The following is a 15,277-nucleotide window of genomic DNA, read 5'->3' on the forward strand; positions in this document are numbered from 1 at the left end:
AACAAAACATAAGACGTATTAGGGTTACCCTAAAGTCTAGCACCCACCCGCAGGTTGATTGGGCATTGGTCATCTCTTTGCGCATTGGAATAAGAGACAACTTGTTATGTGTTCTCTGGCTTACCGGTCACTGTTGGTGTCATGGGCGTGTCTTTGAGTACCCTGTTTATTACCGAGGAGAGCTGGTCTTGGACACTAGGGAGGTCAGTGAGCTCAGACACTGCCAGAGCATGACTAGGGTCATTGGCTATCTTTTGCAGCTCGCTGCTGTCAGAGTTCTGTGTTCCAATGCTGATGGTAAACACGCCCTGCTGTTTGAGAGCAGAGGCTGGCGCGGCTACGCTGTCAAAAGAACGGCCGCCATTTAGCAGGATCAAGATCTGCGGAACACCTTGCGAGCGCCTGCTGCCTGAGGAGTTTGTAAAGACGTTGTCCCTGACATATTGGAGGGCGGCCCCAGTGTTGAGGAGTCTGCCTCCTCTGTGTCTGAGTCCTCTGAGCGCATTCACAACATCCTCTCTCGCCGTGTACGTGTTCAGATAGAAACTGGTCTCCGGATCTCTGCCGTACTGGACCACAGAGACACGGTCTTTGTTTACGCCCACATTGAGTTTCTCCACCACTTGCTCAACAAAATTGCGCATGGCCGGGAAGCCGTTCCTTGTTCCGTCAGAACCGTCCAGAAGGAAGACAACATCCTTTTTGGCTTCAGCTGAGAAAAGACAGGAGGACAAATGATAAAGAGAACCTTTGCAAAACGCTAGCTAGCCGACAACCCTCATGGGGGGGCGGACGGACGGTCGGTCGGTCAGTCAGTCGGACGAACGGACACTGCTGCCTGGGACCCACACCCAGTGAGCGCTAGCAGTGTTTGTACACGTACCAATGACTGATGGCGTTTCTGGGGTGACGTCAATCACCACAGCCTGCACGGAGGACTGAAGCTGTTGTTGGACACTGGGGAGGTCAGTGAATTCAGCCACCGATAGCGCGTATCGGGGGTCGTGGGCTATCTTCTGCAGCTCTCCGCTATCGGAGCTCCTGCTCCCGATGGCAAAGATCAGCACTCCCAGCTGTTTGAGAGCAGAAGCTGGCGCATCCACGCTGTCAAAAGACCTTCCGCTGCTCAGCAGGATTAGGACCTGCGGGACGCCTTGGAGGCGTCTGCTGCCGGCAGAGGCTGTGAAGACATTGTCCCTCAAGTACTGGAGAGCTGCCCCGGTGTTGAGGGGTCTTCCGCCTCTGTGCCTCAGTCCTCTGACTATGTCAAGGATCTCGCCCTTTGTGGTGTATGTGTTCAGATAGAACTGGACAGCCGCATCTCTGCTGTACTGAACTAGGGAGACGCGATCTTTGTCGTCATCCAAACTCAGTGTCTCTACGACTCTTTGGACAAAGTCCCTCATAGCTGGGAATGAGTTTCTTGTGGCCTCAGACCCGTCCAACAAGAAAACCACATCCCTTCCTCCCGGTCTCTCCGCTGCGGTGAACAAAAGACGTATTAGGGTTACCCCAAAGTCTAGCACCCACCCGCAGGTTGATTGGGCATTGGTCATCTCTTTGCACATTGGAATAAGAGTCAACTTGTCATGTGTTCTCTGGCTTACCCGTCACTGTTGGTGTCATGGGCGTGGCTCTGAGTACCCTGTTTATTACCGAGGAGAGCTGGTCTTGGACACTGGAGAGGTCAGTGAGCTCAGACACTGCTAGAGCATGACTAGGGTCATGGGCTATCTTTTGCAGCTCGCTGCTGTCAGAGTTCTGTGTTCCAATGCTGATGGTAAAGACTCCCTGCTGTTTGAGAGCAGAGGCTGGCGCAGCAACGCTGTCAAAAGAGCGGCCGCCATTTAGCAGAATCAAGATCTGCGGAACACCTTGCGAGCGCCTGCTGCCTGAGGAGTTTGTAAAGACGTTGTCCCTGACATATTGGAGGGCGGCCCCAGTGTTGAGGGGTCTGCCTCCTCTGTGTCTGAGTCCTCTGAGCGCATTCACAACATCCTCTCTCGCCGTGTACGTGTTCAGATAGAAACTGGTCTCTGGATCTCTGCCGTACTGGACCACAGAGACACGGTCTTTGTTTACGCCCACATTGAGTTTCTCCACCACTTGCTCAACAAAATTGCGCATGGCAGGGAAGCCATTCCTTGTTCCGTCAGAACCGTCCAGAAGGAAGACAACATCCTTTTTGGCTTCAGCTGAGAAAAGACATGAGGACAAATGATAAAGAGAACCTTTGCAAAACGCTAGCTAGCCGACAACCCTTATGGTCGGGCGGACGGTCGGACGAACGGACACTGCTGCCTGGGACCCACACCCAGTGAGTGTGCTAGGGGTGTTTGTACACGTACCAATGACTGATGGTGTTTCTGGGGTGACGTCAATCACCACAGCCTCCACGGAGGACTGAAGCTGTTGTTGGACACTAGGGAGGTCAGTGAATTCAGCCACCGATAGCGCATATCGGGGGTCGTGGGCTATCTTTTGCAGCTCTCCGCTATCGGAGCTCCTGCTTCCGATGGCAAAGATCAGCACTCCCAGCTGTTTGAGAGCAGAAGCTGGCGCATCCACGCTGTCAAGAGACCTTCCGCCGCTCAGCAGGATTAGGACCTGCGGGACGCCTTGGAGGCGTCTGCTGCCGGCAGAGGCTGAGAAGACATTGTCCCTCAAGTACTGGAGAGCTGCCCCGGTGTTGAGGGGTCTTCCACCTTTGTGCCTCAGTCCTCTGACAATGTCAAGGATCTCGCCCTTTGTGGTGTATGTGTTCAGATAGAACTGGACAGCCGCATCTCTGCTGTACTGAACTAGGGAGACGCGATCTTTGTCGTCATCCAAACTCAGTGTCTCTACCACTCTTTGGACAAAGTCCCTCATAGCTGGGAATGAGTTTCTTGTGGCCTCAGACCCGTCCAACAAGAAAACCACATCCCTTCCTCCCGGTCTCTCCGCTGCGGTGAACAAAACATAAGACGTATTAGGGTTACCCCAAAGTCTAGCACCCACCCGCAGGTAGATTGGGCATTGGTCATATCTTTGGGCATTTGAATAAGAGTCAACTTGTCATGTGTTCTCTGGCTTACCGGTCACTGTTGGTGTCATGGGCGTGGCTCTGAGTACCCTGTTTATTACCGAGGAGAGCTGGTCTTGGACACTGGGAAGGTCAGTGAGCTCAGACACTGCTAGAGCATGACTAGGGTCATGGGCTATCTTTTGCAGCTCGCTGCTGTCAGAGTTCTGTGTTCCAATGCTGATGGTAAAGACGCCCTGCTGTTTGAGAGCAGAGGCTGGCGCAGCAACGCTGTCAAAAGAGCGGGCGCCATTTAGCAGGATCAAGATCTGCGGAACACCTTGCGAGCGCCTGCTGCCTGAGGAGTTTGTAAAGACGTTGTCCCTGACATATTGGAGGGCGGCCCCAGTGTTGAGGGGTCTGCCTCCTCTGTGTCTGAGTCCTCTGAGCGCATTCACAACATCCTCTCTCGCGGTGTACGTGTTCAGATAGAAACTGGTTTCTGGATCTTTGCCGTACTGGACCACAGAGACACGGTCTTTGTTTACGCCCACATTGAGTTTCTCCACCACTTGCTCAACAAAATTGCGCATGGCAGGGAAACCGTTCCTTGTTCCGTCAGAACCGTCCAGAAGGAAGACAACATCCTTTTTGGCTTCAGCTGAGAAAAGACATGAGGACAAATGATAAAGAGAACCTTCGCAAAACGCTAGCTAGCCGACAACCGTTATGGGGGACGGTCGGTCGTACGGACGGATACTGCTGCCTGGGACCCACACCCAGTGAGCGCTAGCAGTGCTTGTACACGTACCAATGACTGATGGCGTTTCTGGGGTGACGTCAATCACCACAGCCTCCACGGAGGACTGAAGCTGTTGTTGGACACTGGGGAGGTCAGTGAAATCAGCCACCGATAGTGCATATCGGGGGTCGTGGGCTATCTTCTGCAGCTCTCCGCTATCGGATCTCCTGCTTCCGATGGCAAAGATCAGCACTCCCAGCTGTTTGAGAGCAGAAGCTGGCGCATCCACGCTGTCAAGAGACCTTCCGCCACTCAGCAGGATTAGGACCTGCGGGACGCCTTGGAGGCGTCTGCTGCCGGCAGAGGCTGTGAAGACATTGTCCCTCAAGTACTGGAGAGCTGCTCCGGTGTTGAGGGGTCTTCCGCCTCTGTGCCTCAGTCCTCTGACTATGTCAAGGATCTCGCCCTTTGTGGTGTATGTGTTCAGATAGAACTGGACAGCCGCATCTCCGCTGTACTGAACCAGGGAGACGCGATCTTTGTTGTCATCCAAACTCAGTGTCTCTACGACTCTTTGGACAAAGTCCCTCATAGCTGGGAATGAGTTTCTTGTGGCCTCAGAGCCGTCCAACAAGAAAACCACATCCCTTCCTCTCGGTCTCTCCGCTGCGGTGAACAAAAGACGCATTAGGGTTACCCCAAAGTGTAGCACCCACCCGCAGGTTCATTGGGCATTGGTCATCTCTTTGGGCATTGGAATAAGAGACAACTTGTTATGTGTTCTCTGGCTTACCGGTCACTGTTGGTGTCATGGGCGTGGCTCTGAGTACCCTGTTTATTACCGAGGAGAGCTGGTCTTGGACACTAGGGAGGTCAGTGAGCTCAGACACTGCCAGAGCATGACTAGGGTCATGGGCTATCTTTTGCAACTCGCTGCTGTCAGAGTTCTGTGTTCCAATGCTGATGGTAAAGATGCCCTGCTGTTTGAGAGCAGAGGCTGGCGCGGCAACGCTGTCAAAAGAGCGGCCGCCATTTAGCAGGATCAAGATCTGCGGAACACCTTGCGAGCGCCTGCTGCCTGAGGAGTTTGTAAAGACGTTGTCCCTGACATATTGGAGGGCGGCTCCAGTGTTTAGGAGTCTGCCTCCTCTGTGTCTGAGTCCTCTGAGCGCATTCACAACATCCTCTCTCGCCGTGTACGTGTTCAGATAGAAACTGGTCTCCGGATCTCTGCCGTACTGGACCACAGAGACACGGTCTTTGTTTACGCCCACATTGAGTTTCTCCACCACTTGCTCAACAAAATTGCGCATGGCCGGGAAGCCGTTCCTTGTTCCGTCAGAACCGTCCAGAAGGAAGACAACATCCTTTTTGGCTTCAGCTGAGAAAAGATTGGAGGACAAATAATAAAGTGAACCTTTGCAAAACGCTAGCTAGCCGACAACCCTTATGGTCGGGCGGACGGTCGGACGAACTGACACTGCTGCCTGGGACCCACACCCAGTGAGTGTGCTAGGTTTGTTTGTACACGTACCAATGACTGATGGCGTTTCTGGGGTGACGTCAATCACCACAGCCTCTACGGAGGACTGAAGCTGTTGTTGGACACTAGGGAGGTCAGTGAATTCAGCCACCGATAGCGCATATCGGGGGTCGTGGGCTATCTTCTGCAGCTCTCCGCTATCGGAGCTCCTGCTCCCGATGGCAAAGATCAGCACTCCCAGCTGTTTGAGAGCAGAAGCTGGCGCATCCACGCTGTCAAGAGACCTTCCGCCGCTCAGCAGGATTAGGACCTGCGGGACGCCTTGGAGGCGTCTGCTGCCGGCAGAGGCTGTGAAGACATTGTCCCTCAAGTACTGGAGAGCTGCTCCGGTGTTGAGGGGTCTTCCGCCTCTGTGCCTCAGTCCTCTGACTATGTCAAGTATCTCGCCCTTTGTGGTGTATGTGTTCAGATAGAACTGGACAGCCGCATCTCCGCTGTACTGAACCAGGGAGACGCGATCTTTGTCGTCATCCAAACTCAGTGTCTCTATGACTCTTTGGACAAAGTCCCTCATAGCTGGGAATGAGTTTCTTGTGGCCTCAGAGCCGTCCAACAAGAAAACCACATCCCTTCCTCTCGGTCTCTCCGCTGCGGTGAACAAAAGACGTATTAGGGTTACCCCAAAGTGTAGCACCCACCCGCAGGTTCATTGGGCATTGGTCATCTCTTTGCACATTGGAATAAGAGTCAACTTGTCATGTGTTCTCTGGCTTACCCGTCACTGTTGGTGTCATGGGCGTGGCTCTGAGTACCCTGTTTATTACCGAGGAGAGCTGGTCTTGGACACTGGAGAGGTCAGTGAGCTCAGACACTGCTAGAGCATGACTAGGGTCATGGGCTATCTTTTGCAGCTCGCTGCTGTCAGAGTTCTGTGTTCCAATGCTGATGGTAAAGACTCCCTGCTGTTTGAGAGCAGAGGCTGGCGCAGCAACGCTGTCAAAAGAGCGGCCGCCATTTAGCAGAATCAAGATCTGCGGAACACCTTGCGAGCGCCTGCTGCCTGAGGAGTTTGTAAAGACGTTGTCCCTGACATATTGGAGGGCGGCCCCAGTGTTGAGGGGTCTGCCTCCTCTGTGTCTGAGTCCTCTGAGCGCATTCACAACATCCTCTCTCGCCGTGTACGTGTTCAGATAGAAACTGGTCTCTGGATCTCTGCCGTACTGGACCACAGAGACACGGTCTTTGTTTACGCCCACATTGAGTTTCTCCACCACTTGCTCAACAAAATTGCGCATGGCAGGGAAGCCATTCCTTGTTCCGTCAGAACCGTCCAGAAGAAAGACAACATCCTTTTTGGCTTCAGCTGAGAAAAGACATGAGGACAAATGATAAAGAGAACCTTCGCAAAACGCTAGCTAGCCGACAACCCTTATGGGGGACGGTCGGACGAACGGATACTGCTGCCTGGGACCCACACCCATTGAGTGCTAGCAGTGCTTGTACACGTACCAATGACTGATGACGTTTCTGGGGTGACGTCAATCACTACAGCCTCTACGGAGGACTGAAGCTGTTGTTGGACACTGGGGAGGTCAGTGAATTCAGGCACCGATAGCCCAAATTGGGGGTCGTGGGCTATCTTCTTCAGCTCGCCACTATCGGAGCTCCTGCTTCCGATGGCAAAGATCAGCACTCCTAGCTGTTTGAGAGCAGAAGCTGGCGCATCCACGCTGTCAAGAGACCTTCCGCCGCTCAGCAGGATTAGGACCTGCGGGACGCCTTGGAGGCGTCTGCTGCCGGCAGAGGCTGTGAAGACATTGTCCCTCAAGTACTGGAGAGCTGCCCCGGTGTTGAGAGGTCTTCCGCCTCTGTGCCTCAGTCCTCTGACAATGTCAAGGATCTCGCCCTTTGTGGTGTATGTGTTCAGATAGAACTGGACAGCCGCGTCTCTGCTGTACTGAACCAGGGAGACGCGATCTTTGTCGTCATCCAAACTCAGTGTCTCTACCACTCTTTGGACAAAGTCTCTCATCGCTGGGAATGAGTTTCTTGTGGCGTCGGAGCCGTCCAACAAGAAAACCATATCCCTTCCCCGCCTCTTTTCTGTAGTACACATAAAAGACACACTCCTTTAAGATGTCCATCTCTCCCATCTACAACCTTTAAACTGTTCATACTAAGTTAGAGTCATATTTTGTAGTGTTTCGATGGTGTCTTACCGTTCATTTTTATTGACATGGTTGCAGCCCTTATCACTCTGCCCATTACAGAGGAGAACTGTTCTTGGACATTCTGTAAACTAGCAAAGTCAAGTACTGCTAAGGCATAGCTTGGGTCATGGGATATCTTCTGCAGCTCGTCCTTGTCAGAGCTCCGAGTTCCAATGCCGATTGTATAAATGCCTTGCAGTTTGAGTGCAGAGGCTGGCGCATCCACACTGTCAAAAGATCCTCTGCTATTTATTAGGATTAAGATCTGTGGAACACCTTGTAGGCGCCTACTCCCTGTGGAGTTTGTAAAGACCTTGTCGCTCATGTATCGGAGAGCAGCCCCGGTGTTGAGGGGTCTGCCCCCTTTGTGCGTGAGCCCTCTGACTGCATCCACAACCTCTTCTTTTGTGGTGTATGTGTTCAGATAGAAATTGGCCTCAGGATCTCTGCCGTACTGGACCACAGAGACACGGTCTTTGTTTTCGCCCACATTGAGCTTTTCCACCACTTGCTCAACAAAATTGCGCATGGCCGGGAAGCCATTTCTTGTTCCATCAGAACCATCCAGGAGGAATACAATATCTTTTTTGGTGTCAGTTACACCTAAGAAAATAATGGAAACCTTTACTAAAGTTATAATATGTTTACATTTAGGTAAAATACTGTCTCTCCAAAACGGAAATGATTGTTTTATTCAAATTGATTTAAAACGACACTCACCAAAACCAGGCCCGGTTATGCTTCTATGGGATAAAATTGCAGAGAGTAATTGTTGCATTACAACAGGGAAATCGGATGGTGCTTGGACAAAATATGCAGTTTCAACATTTTGTGATATTTCCTGCATTTCTTGTTTGTCCGCACCATTCATTCCAATGCTATAAAGGTCAATGCCAGCCTCTCTCAGGCCATTCAGCGGCTCTGCAACACTGTCGTCAGACTTTTTGCCACTTAAGACAATCATTGTTTGAGGTATTCCCTGCTGGGCTCTGCTTCCAGCTGATGCCGTAAACATGTAATTTCTCGCATATTGAAGGGCTTCACCCGTGTTCACTGTGGACCCTCCTCTTAGTTTTACATTACTAAGCTGAGCCATTAGATCGTCTTTCTGGCCGTAAGAGTTTAAGACAAACTCCGCTGTGGGCACTGCGCTGTACTGGATTACAGCAACTTGTACATTGCCTGGCCCAATTTCGACTTGTTGAACAAAGTCTCTCACAAAGTCCAAAACGGGGCCTTCATTTGCTCGCATATCATCAGATCCAGCGAGTAGAAAAACAATATCAGCAGGACCACCAAGTTCTAATTGTGTTACTGTGGAGGTACCTGAAATTACACACAAATGCTGTTAAACAAATGCAGATGAATTCTCTCAAACGGTGCAGTTTCTTTCAAACAAACACCCCAAGAATCGGTCTACAGCTTACCAACAGCAGGTGTATATCCAGGTGTATCGTCAACATCTTTCATCATGGCTTTGACAGACTCATGAACACTTGGCAGATTAGTAAAGCTCGTGACGGAAAAATAATGTGAGGGTGCAAAGGAAATGTTTTGCATCTCCAATGTATCTGCATTCTTTGTTCCAATCGAGAACGTCCTTATTCCATTTTTCTTGAGGGATTGTGCCGGCCCTCTTACATCGTCCTTGGACCTGCCGCCGCTAAAGACGAACAGATACTGAGGAACCAGAGATGCACGTCGGCCTCCGACCGAAGCGGCAAATACGTTGTCTCTGACAAACTCCAGCGCTTTGCCAAGGTAGAGGGGTCTGCCGTACTTATGCCCCATGTTTCGGATGGAATTGAGCACATCCGTCTTAGACGAATAAGAATTCAAGTAGAAATTGACGGTGGAATTGCGGCTGTATTGAACGACGGCCATCCGGTCTCTGCCGTCAAAGTTCAAGCTTTCTGCCATTTGCTCGATAAATTGTCGTATCGCTTCAAAATCGTTTCGTGAGTCATACGATCCATCGATCAGAAACACTACATCATTTTTCCTTGGTTCTGTAGTAGAGAGAAAAATGTACAACAAATCAGTTACCATAATCAATCATTGACAAGTTCATATTTTCTCATCTTAAATGATCCTTTTGGACCAAGAGAATTCTCTCGTGAAATCGAGAAACAATTCCACACAGAGCAGCTTACCAAAACTCTCCACTGGGGCTGATTGTTCTAAATGGTGGTCTGCCTCTTTAAGTAGCGACAATACGCTTTCTTTAGCAACAAGGAGTTCCTTGTAATCGCTCACAGAAAATGCATATTTAGCATCGTGAGACATTGTTTGAAGTTCTAGGGTGTCGGCAGTAGCTGTTCCAATGGCAATTATAATCACACCGACGTCTTTCAGCATTCTGACGGGTGCTCTTACGTCATCGGCTGACCTTTCGTTGCTCAGCACAAAAAGGATTTGTGGAACACCCTGAGGCAATCTACTACCTGCATCAGGCGTAAAAATACGCTCCCTCAAATATTGGAGGGCTGCGCCAATGTTGTTTGGTGAACCGCCTTTGTGAGTTAGATCTCCTATTGTGCTGACAACAGAGTCCGCCGAGGAAAACCGCTTCAGGTCAAAGTGAATCTGTGCCGTGTCACTGTACTGAACCAAAGCCACCTGGTCGTTGTTTTCATCAATGTGAAGCTCTGCTACTACTCCTAACACAAAATCCTTAATATCTTGGAATCTTGGTTCAGATTTATCGGTTCCGTCAAGTAAAAATACAATGTCCCGTCTCGTGGAATCTGTAACCACATAGGCAACAGAAAACAACAATACAGTTAGAGAGGCCGGGTCTGTGGGAACACAAAGCAAAGCTACGAGGGGGAAAGGTTGGTAGGTAGGTAGGTAGGTAGGTAGGTAGCTTGCGAGCGGGCTCGCTCGATGGCAGGTATGGGAGGGAGGGAGGGAGCCAGGGAAGTAGCGCGGTGGGTGGACACAAAAAAACAAAATAGAATTTGGCAGACGCAAGTCATTTCTTACCTATTACAGTGGGAGGCTTTGATACGGTCTGCCGAGGCACTCTTTTCACAAAAGAAACTAACTGCTGATAGATTCTTCCAGTATCCTCAAATTGTCGCAGAGCAAAGGCATAGGATGGTACATGCGCAATTGTTTGTAGCTCGAGTAGATCGGAATTCTTGGTTCCAACACAGAAGGTGACAACTTGGTCTTGTTTAAGAGCAGCCGCAGCGCTCGTGACCTCATCTTGAGATGCCCCTCCACTCAATAGAATCAATATCTGAGGCACACCTTGGTTGTGCCGGCTCCCAGAGGACTCTGAAAAGGCGTTGGTCCTCACATACTCAAGAGCTGCCCCAGTGTTAAGAGGCCCACCACCTTTGTGTTTCAACTGCTCGACAGTAGTAAGGACATCTTGTGAATCAGCATAGGTGTCGAAACTAAAGTGCAACTGTGGATCGCTGCTATACTGAACCACAGAGACCTGGTCCTCGTTCTCACCCACAGTGAGTGTTTCAACCACTTGTTTAATGAAACTTTTAATGGCTGGGAATCCACTCCGAGTTTCATCTGAACCATCCACCAGAAACACAATGTCTCTTTGTGGGGACTCTTGTTCCACTAAAAAAAAAGAGAGCGAAGCCATGTTAAGGATCCAAAACACATTTTAAAGAAACATCATTTACACGGTTTCTCGGCTTGGTTTGTAAGGATCATTCTTGAAAGACGCTTGAAAATACAAAAGGCAAAGGGCATCCTGAAAGAGAAGACTACCATCAAATCCAGGTTCGATGACAATGATCCGATAATCATTGGCTCAAGGAGGAGCTTCAGAAAGTGAGACAATGTGGAGCTGTCAAGAAAAGGCTCTCCAGAGAGAAAAGTAGGGGAACCGTGGAAGGAACAGGGTATCCAAGTTTCTCTGAACAAGTGGAGAAACTTTAAGAGATATGAAACTAACGTTTCAGATATGGATGCAGTTTCATTGAAGCTCGAAAAAGGTGCAAAAGTCTCAAAACAAAGCAGAACCAGAGTCAATTCTTACCTAGAGGAGGCTCAAGTGCTTTCCCCACCTGAACAAATGACACTATCTCTTGTTGGACAGACAAAAGTTCACCAAAAAAGGGTAGATTGAAAATATAAGTCGAAGAGGAGGCAATTTTCTCGAGCTCCTCTTGTTGAGCGTTTTTCATTCCAATAGCAAAAGACAGAACGCCAAGTTGATGGAGGCCAGCTGCAGCTGCCGAAACGTCATCAGCGGATTCGCCTCCGGTCAATAAAAACAGAATCTGAGGGACTCCCTGGACAACCCTGCTTCCGGAGTCAGCGTTGACAATGAAATCCCGCAAAAACTCAAGTGCAGCTCCAGTGTTCCTTGGCCTCCCTCCTTTATGACGAAGGCTTCTAACGGCATAGATGATGGCTCGTTTGGAATCGTGGGCTGCCAAGTTGAAGTAAACGCTGGTGTCGTCGCTATATTGAAGGACGGCCACTCGGACCTTATCGTCGTCAATGTCCAGCTCTTCTACCATTCTTCTGATGAACTCCCGGATTGCCGGTAGTCCGTTTCTCGAGCCGTCTGAACCGTCGACAAGGAACACTATGTCCCTCTTAGTGCGGCCTGCGTCGTACGTGTGAATACATAGAAAGACCATTCAAAGACTGAATGAGCAAGGAATGAAAGATAGGCCCGAGTATGTCAAAGTATCACAAGAATTGCGGCGTGGAAAAAGGACACTACGGTTGCACGGCTATGACACGGAAAACCGGCTGGAGTTGATCAAACCAAAAGAATGTCATACTGTTTCATGTAAAACGCGTATCGAGAGAATTCAAGAAAAAGCAATTATTAGGATGGGATTCTTACCTATTAAATCAGATGTGGATTCTGTGGGATCTTTGTTTGAGTTCAGTGCAGCAATGAGTTTAGATTGGATCGAGGGCAAGTTGGAAAGACGAATGACCTTGTATATGAAACTTGGCTCAAAGGCAACCATTTCCAATTCGGAAAAATCGGAATCGCCCACTCCGATCCCCACAGACATAATTTCGTGGTCCTTAAGCGCGAGAGCTGGGCTCCTCGCGTCATCGGCCGATGGTACGGTAGTTAGAAGAATCAAAATCTGCGGCACTCCTTCCAGCCTCCTGCTGCCGGAGGAGGACGTGAAGACACTGTGTCTCACAAACTGCAGTGCAGCCCCGACATTAAGGCGTCTCCCTCCACCACCGTGCCTCAAATTGTCAATGGCATTCATAACGTCGCTCTCGTTCTTGTGGGAGTTCAGATAAAAGTTGACATTGGGCTTTTCGGCAAATTGAACCACAGACACCCTGTCTTGGTTTTCACTGACATAGAGACTCTCCACTATGCTCTTAAGGAAGAGTTTGATGTCTGAAAACCCATTTCTTGTGTTTTCAGAGCCATCCAGTAGGAACACAAGATCTCTTTTTACACCATGACCTTGTACTATGAATGAAAAACATGAATGCAGATTTTCAGGGAAACCCTTGAGCAAATGGTAGAAATCGAAGTTTCTCTTACCTTCCCGCAGGACGATGTCGAGCTCGGCTCTCGGAAGGGCCACGTAGGTATTGAGTCGTTGAGGCACGGTGTCGAGTTCGCTAAATTCCTTCACTTTGAAGGCAAACGAAGGGTTGTGTGAAATGTCCTCGATCTGCTTTTGGTCAGCGTCCTTGACGCCTACGCCGAACGGCACAACGCCCTCGGTCTTCAGCTCGCCGGCAGGCACCGTCACACTGTCCCTGGATCGGCTTCCGGTCAGAACGATCAGAAACTGCGGGACGCCTTGCGCCCTACGGCTGCCGTAGGCCTCCGACAAGATATTGTCCCGCATGAACTTGAGAGCTGAGCCTGTGTTGAGACTACGTCCTCCGGCCAGTGTCATTTGACTGACGGCTCGCACAACCTCCTCTTTGGTCTGATAGGTGTTCAGATAGAAGTTCGGTGTTGGCCTCTCGCTGTGCTGAACCACCGCTACTCGCACCTTGTCACGTCCGATGTCAAGCGGTTCAATGACTTTGAGGATAAAATCCCGGACATAAGCAAAGTCTGACCGAACGGAGTCGGTACCATCAATAAGGAAGGCGACGTCCCTTTCGGATCCGGTCACGGCTGTGGGGAAAAGTCATAAAAAAATAACATTACATTGAGAAAGGAAATATACAGTAATTATCTGCCGTATTGCAGATGTTATCATGTGTTTAACAAGTTCAAATGTGTCAGACAAGAATAAAACCCTCACCGACTTCTTCAGTGGTTGTTGCCAAGTCCGTATCTCCGACCACCGTGATTAATTTTGGCATGATTTGTTCAGCCATAGCTGGCAAATAAGCAAAATTAGCCTCATGGTAAGCCAAGTCTGGAACAAAGGCCACCGTTTGCAGCACAGCGTGGTCTGCTTGCCCTGAACTGACCACAAAGGTCAGAACACCTTCAAGAGCCACCTTATCAGCAACATTCTTTATCGCATCCTGGGTCGGGCCACCCGTGATCAGAACCAACACCTGCTGGACTCCTTGCCTCTTACGTGAGCCCGCCCTCGTACTAAACATGTTACGGAGGGCAAACTCCATGGCGGCGCCCGTATTCAAAACGGCGCCTCCCGTCAGTCTGAGTTGCGAAATCCGGTCCACGACACTTTGCCTGTCGCTCAGGGTGTTGAGATAAAACTCAATTTTGGGCTGCTCGGCAAACTGCATGAGGCCAATTTGGACTCTCTCAGGGTTCACTTCCAGTTGATTGACCACGTTAATCATGAAGTCTCGCACATAGGGAAAGTTATTGCTGCCGATGTAGTTGGAGCCGTCCACGAGGAAGACAATGTCTCTGATCACTGTTTGGGTCTGCACTGTTGTTATCTCCACCACTGAGGAAAAGCAAAAATACCACAAATAATGCAAATTAAAACAATGTTCAATGGATGAAATGCATGCACGTTTTTGGAGAACGAAGGCGGACCTGGCTCAGTGGGTACTTCAGTCACCACGACGCCAGCGAGAGTGGAAAGCGGGGTAATGATTATCTTGGGGCTGCGGAGTAGCTTGCGGAAGTCCGGCATCATGAACAAGACACTCTCGTCAAAGGCAATCTCTTTCAGCTCTTGCTTGTCGGCCGTCTTGGAACCTGCGGCCATGGTCAATACGCCCATTCGCTGCAGAGCCCTGGCCGGCCCGATGGCTTCGTCGGTGGACTTTTTTGATGTCATCAAGAGCACGAGCTGCGGGACGCCTTGTTGAAGACGACTGCCCTTGTCAGGGCGCACCATGTTGGTCCTCACAAAGTCCAAGGCGGCTCCGATGTTGACTGATTGGCCCTGTCTGGGTTTGATTCGACCCAAAGCGGACATGAGCTCATCCCTGGTTCCATAGGAGTTGAGATCGATCTCCAGTCGGGGGGTATCGCTGAACTGAGCCACACCCACTTGCACGCCGTCTGGGCCGATGGGCATGGTGTCGACGAACCTCCGGATGAACTCTCGTACGGAGTTGATAACCGTGGCGCCCATTGTGCTGTCAAGGAGGAAAATGATGTCTCTTGGTGTAACGGCCACAACTAAAGAAGAGAGAGCGTAGATTAATAGGAAGCACCAAATTAACAACTGTCCATGAATACTACAAAATTGCTAATTCCCCGCTAAATCCTTGACCCGTTGCGTCCATAAAAAAATACAATATATAGAAACGTCTAAATCTACAAACAAAAAGTAGATATATCAAAATATAATGGCCACCAACTAATTGAAGGTTTAAGACGATGAACTGCCTTAATTTAAGAGCAGAGGTGATGATCAAAATCTTTTTTTTTTAACCCTAACCCTGACATTATTAATAGTTATGCCAGATCAAAAGTCTGA

At 49.9% G+C, this 15,277-nt stretch overlaps 2 protein-coding genes across 9 annotated transcripts in view; one reads left to right on the forward strand and one right to left on the reverse strand.

The window, feature by feature from the left end:
• Positions 1–15,277, forward strand: part of mlphb (melanophilin b) — a 55,889-nt gene that overhangs the window by 18,445 nt on the left and 22,167 nt on the right. The window lies entirely within an intron of this gene.
• The window catches only part of col6a3 (collagen, type VI, alpha 3), a 33,443-nt gene that overhangs the window by 11,569 nt on the left and 6,597 nt on the right, over positions 1–15,277 (reverse strand). For 2 of the 6 annotated variants that reach the window (XM_061287484.1, XM_061287481.1), the window contains 20 exons: positions 14,383–14,976; positions 13,667–14,290; positions 12,946–13,536; positions 12,271–12,870; positions 11,449–12,024; positions 10,425–11,024; positions 9,593–10,186; positions 8,867–9,448; positions 8,160–8,765; positions 7,449–8,042; positions 6,739–7,332; positions 6,005–6,592; positions 5,281–5,877; positions 4,540–5,127; positions 3,816–4,412; positions 3,078–3,665; positions 2,349–2,945; positions 1,608–2,195; positions 884–1,480; positions 125–712 (listed from right to left, as the gene is read on the reverse strand). In XM_061287484.1, coding sequence (XP_061143468.1) covers positions 125–712; positions 884–1,480; positions 1,608–2,195; positions 2,349–2,945; positions 3,078–3,665; positions 3,816–4,412; positions 4,540–5,127; positions 5,281–5,877; positions 6,005–6,592; positions 6,739–7,332; positions 7,449–8,042; positions 8,160–8,765; positions 8,867–9,448; positions 9,593–10,186; positions 10,425–11,024; positions 11,449–12,024; positions 12,271–12,870; positions 12,946–13,536; positions 13,667–14,290; positions 14,383–14,976 — 11,883 coding nt within the window. The remainder of the gene's footprint in view (positions 1–124; positions 713–883; positions 1,481–1,607; positions 2,196–2,348; positions 2,946–3,077; positions 3,666–3,815; positions 4,413–4,539; positions 5,128–5,280; positions 5,878–6,004; positions 6,593–6,738; positions 7,333–7,448; positions 8,043–8,159; positions 8,766–8,866; positions 9,449–9,592; positions 10,187–10,424; positions 11,025–11,448; positions 12,025–12,270; positions 12,871–12,945; positions 13,537–13,666; positions 14,291–14,382; positions 14,977–15,277) is intronic. The other 4 variants (XM_061287482.1, XM_061287483.1, XM_061287485.1 and 1 more) reach the window with 4 other exon arrangements.

Source organism: Syngnathus typhle, linkage group LG9, assembly GCF_033458585.1.
Source record: "Syngnathus typhle isolate RoL2023-S1 ecotype Sweden linkage group LG9, RoL_Styp_1.0, whole genome shotgun sequence".
Classification (NCBI taxonomy): Eukaryota; Metazoa; Chordata; class Actinopteri; order Syngnathiformes; family Syngnathidae; genus Syngnathus; species Syngnathus typhle.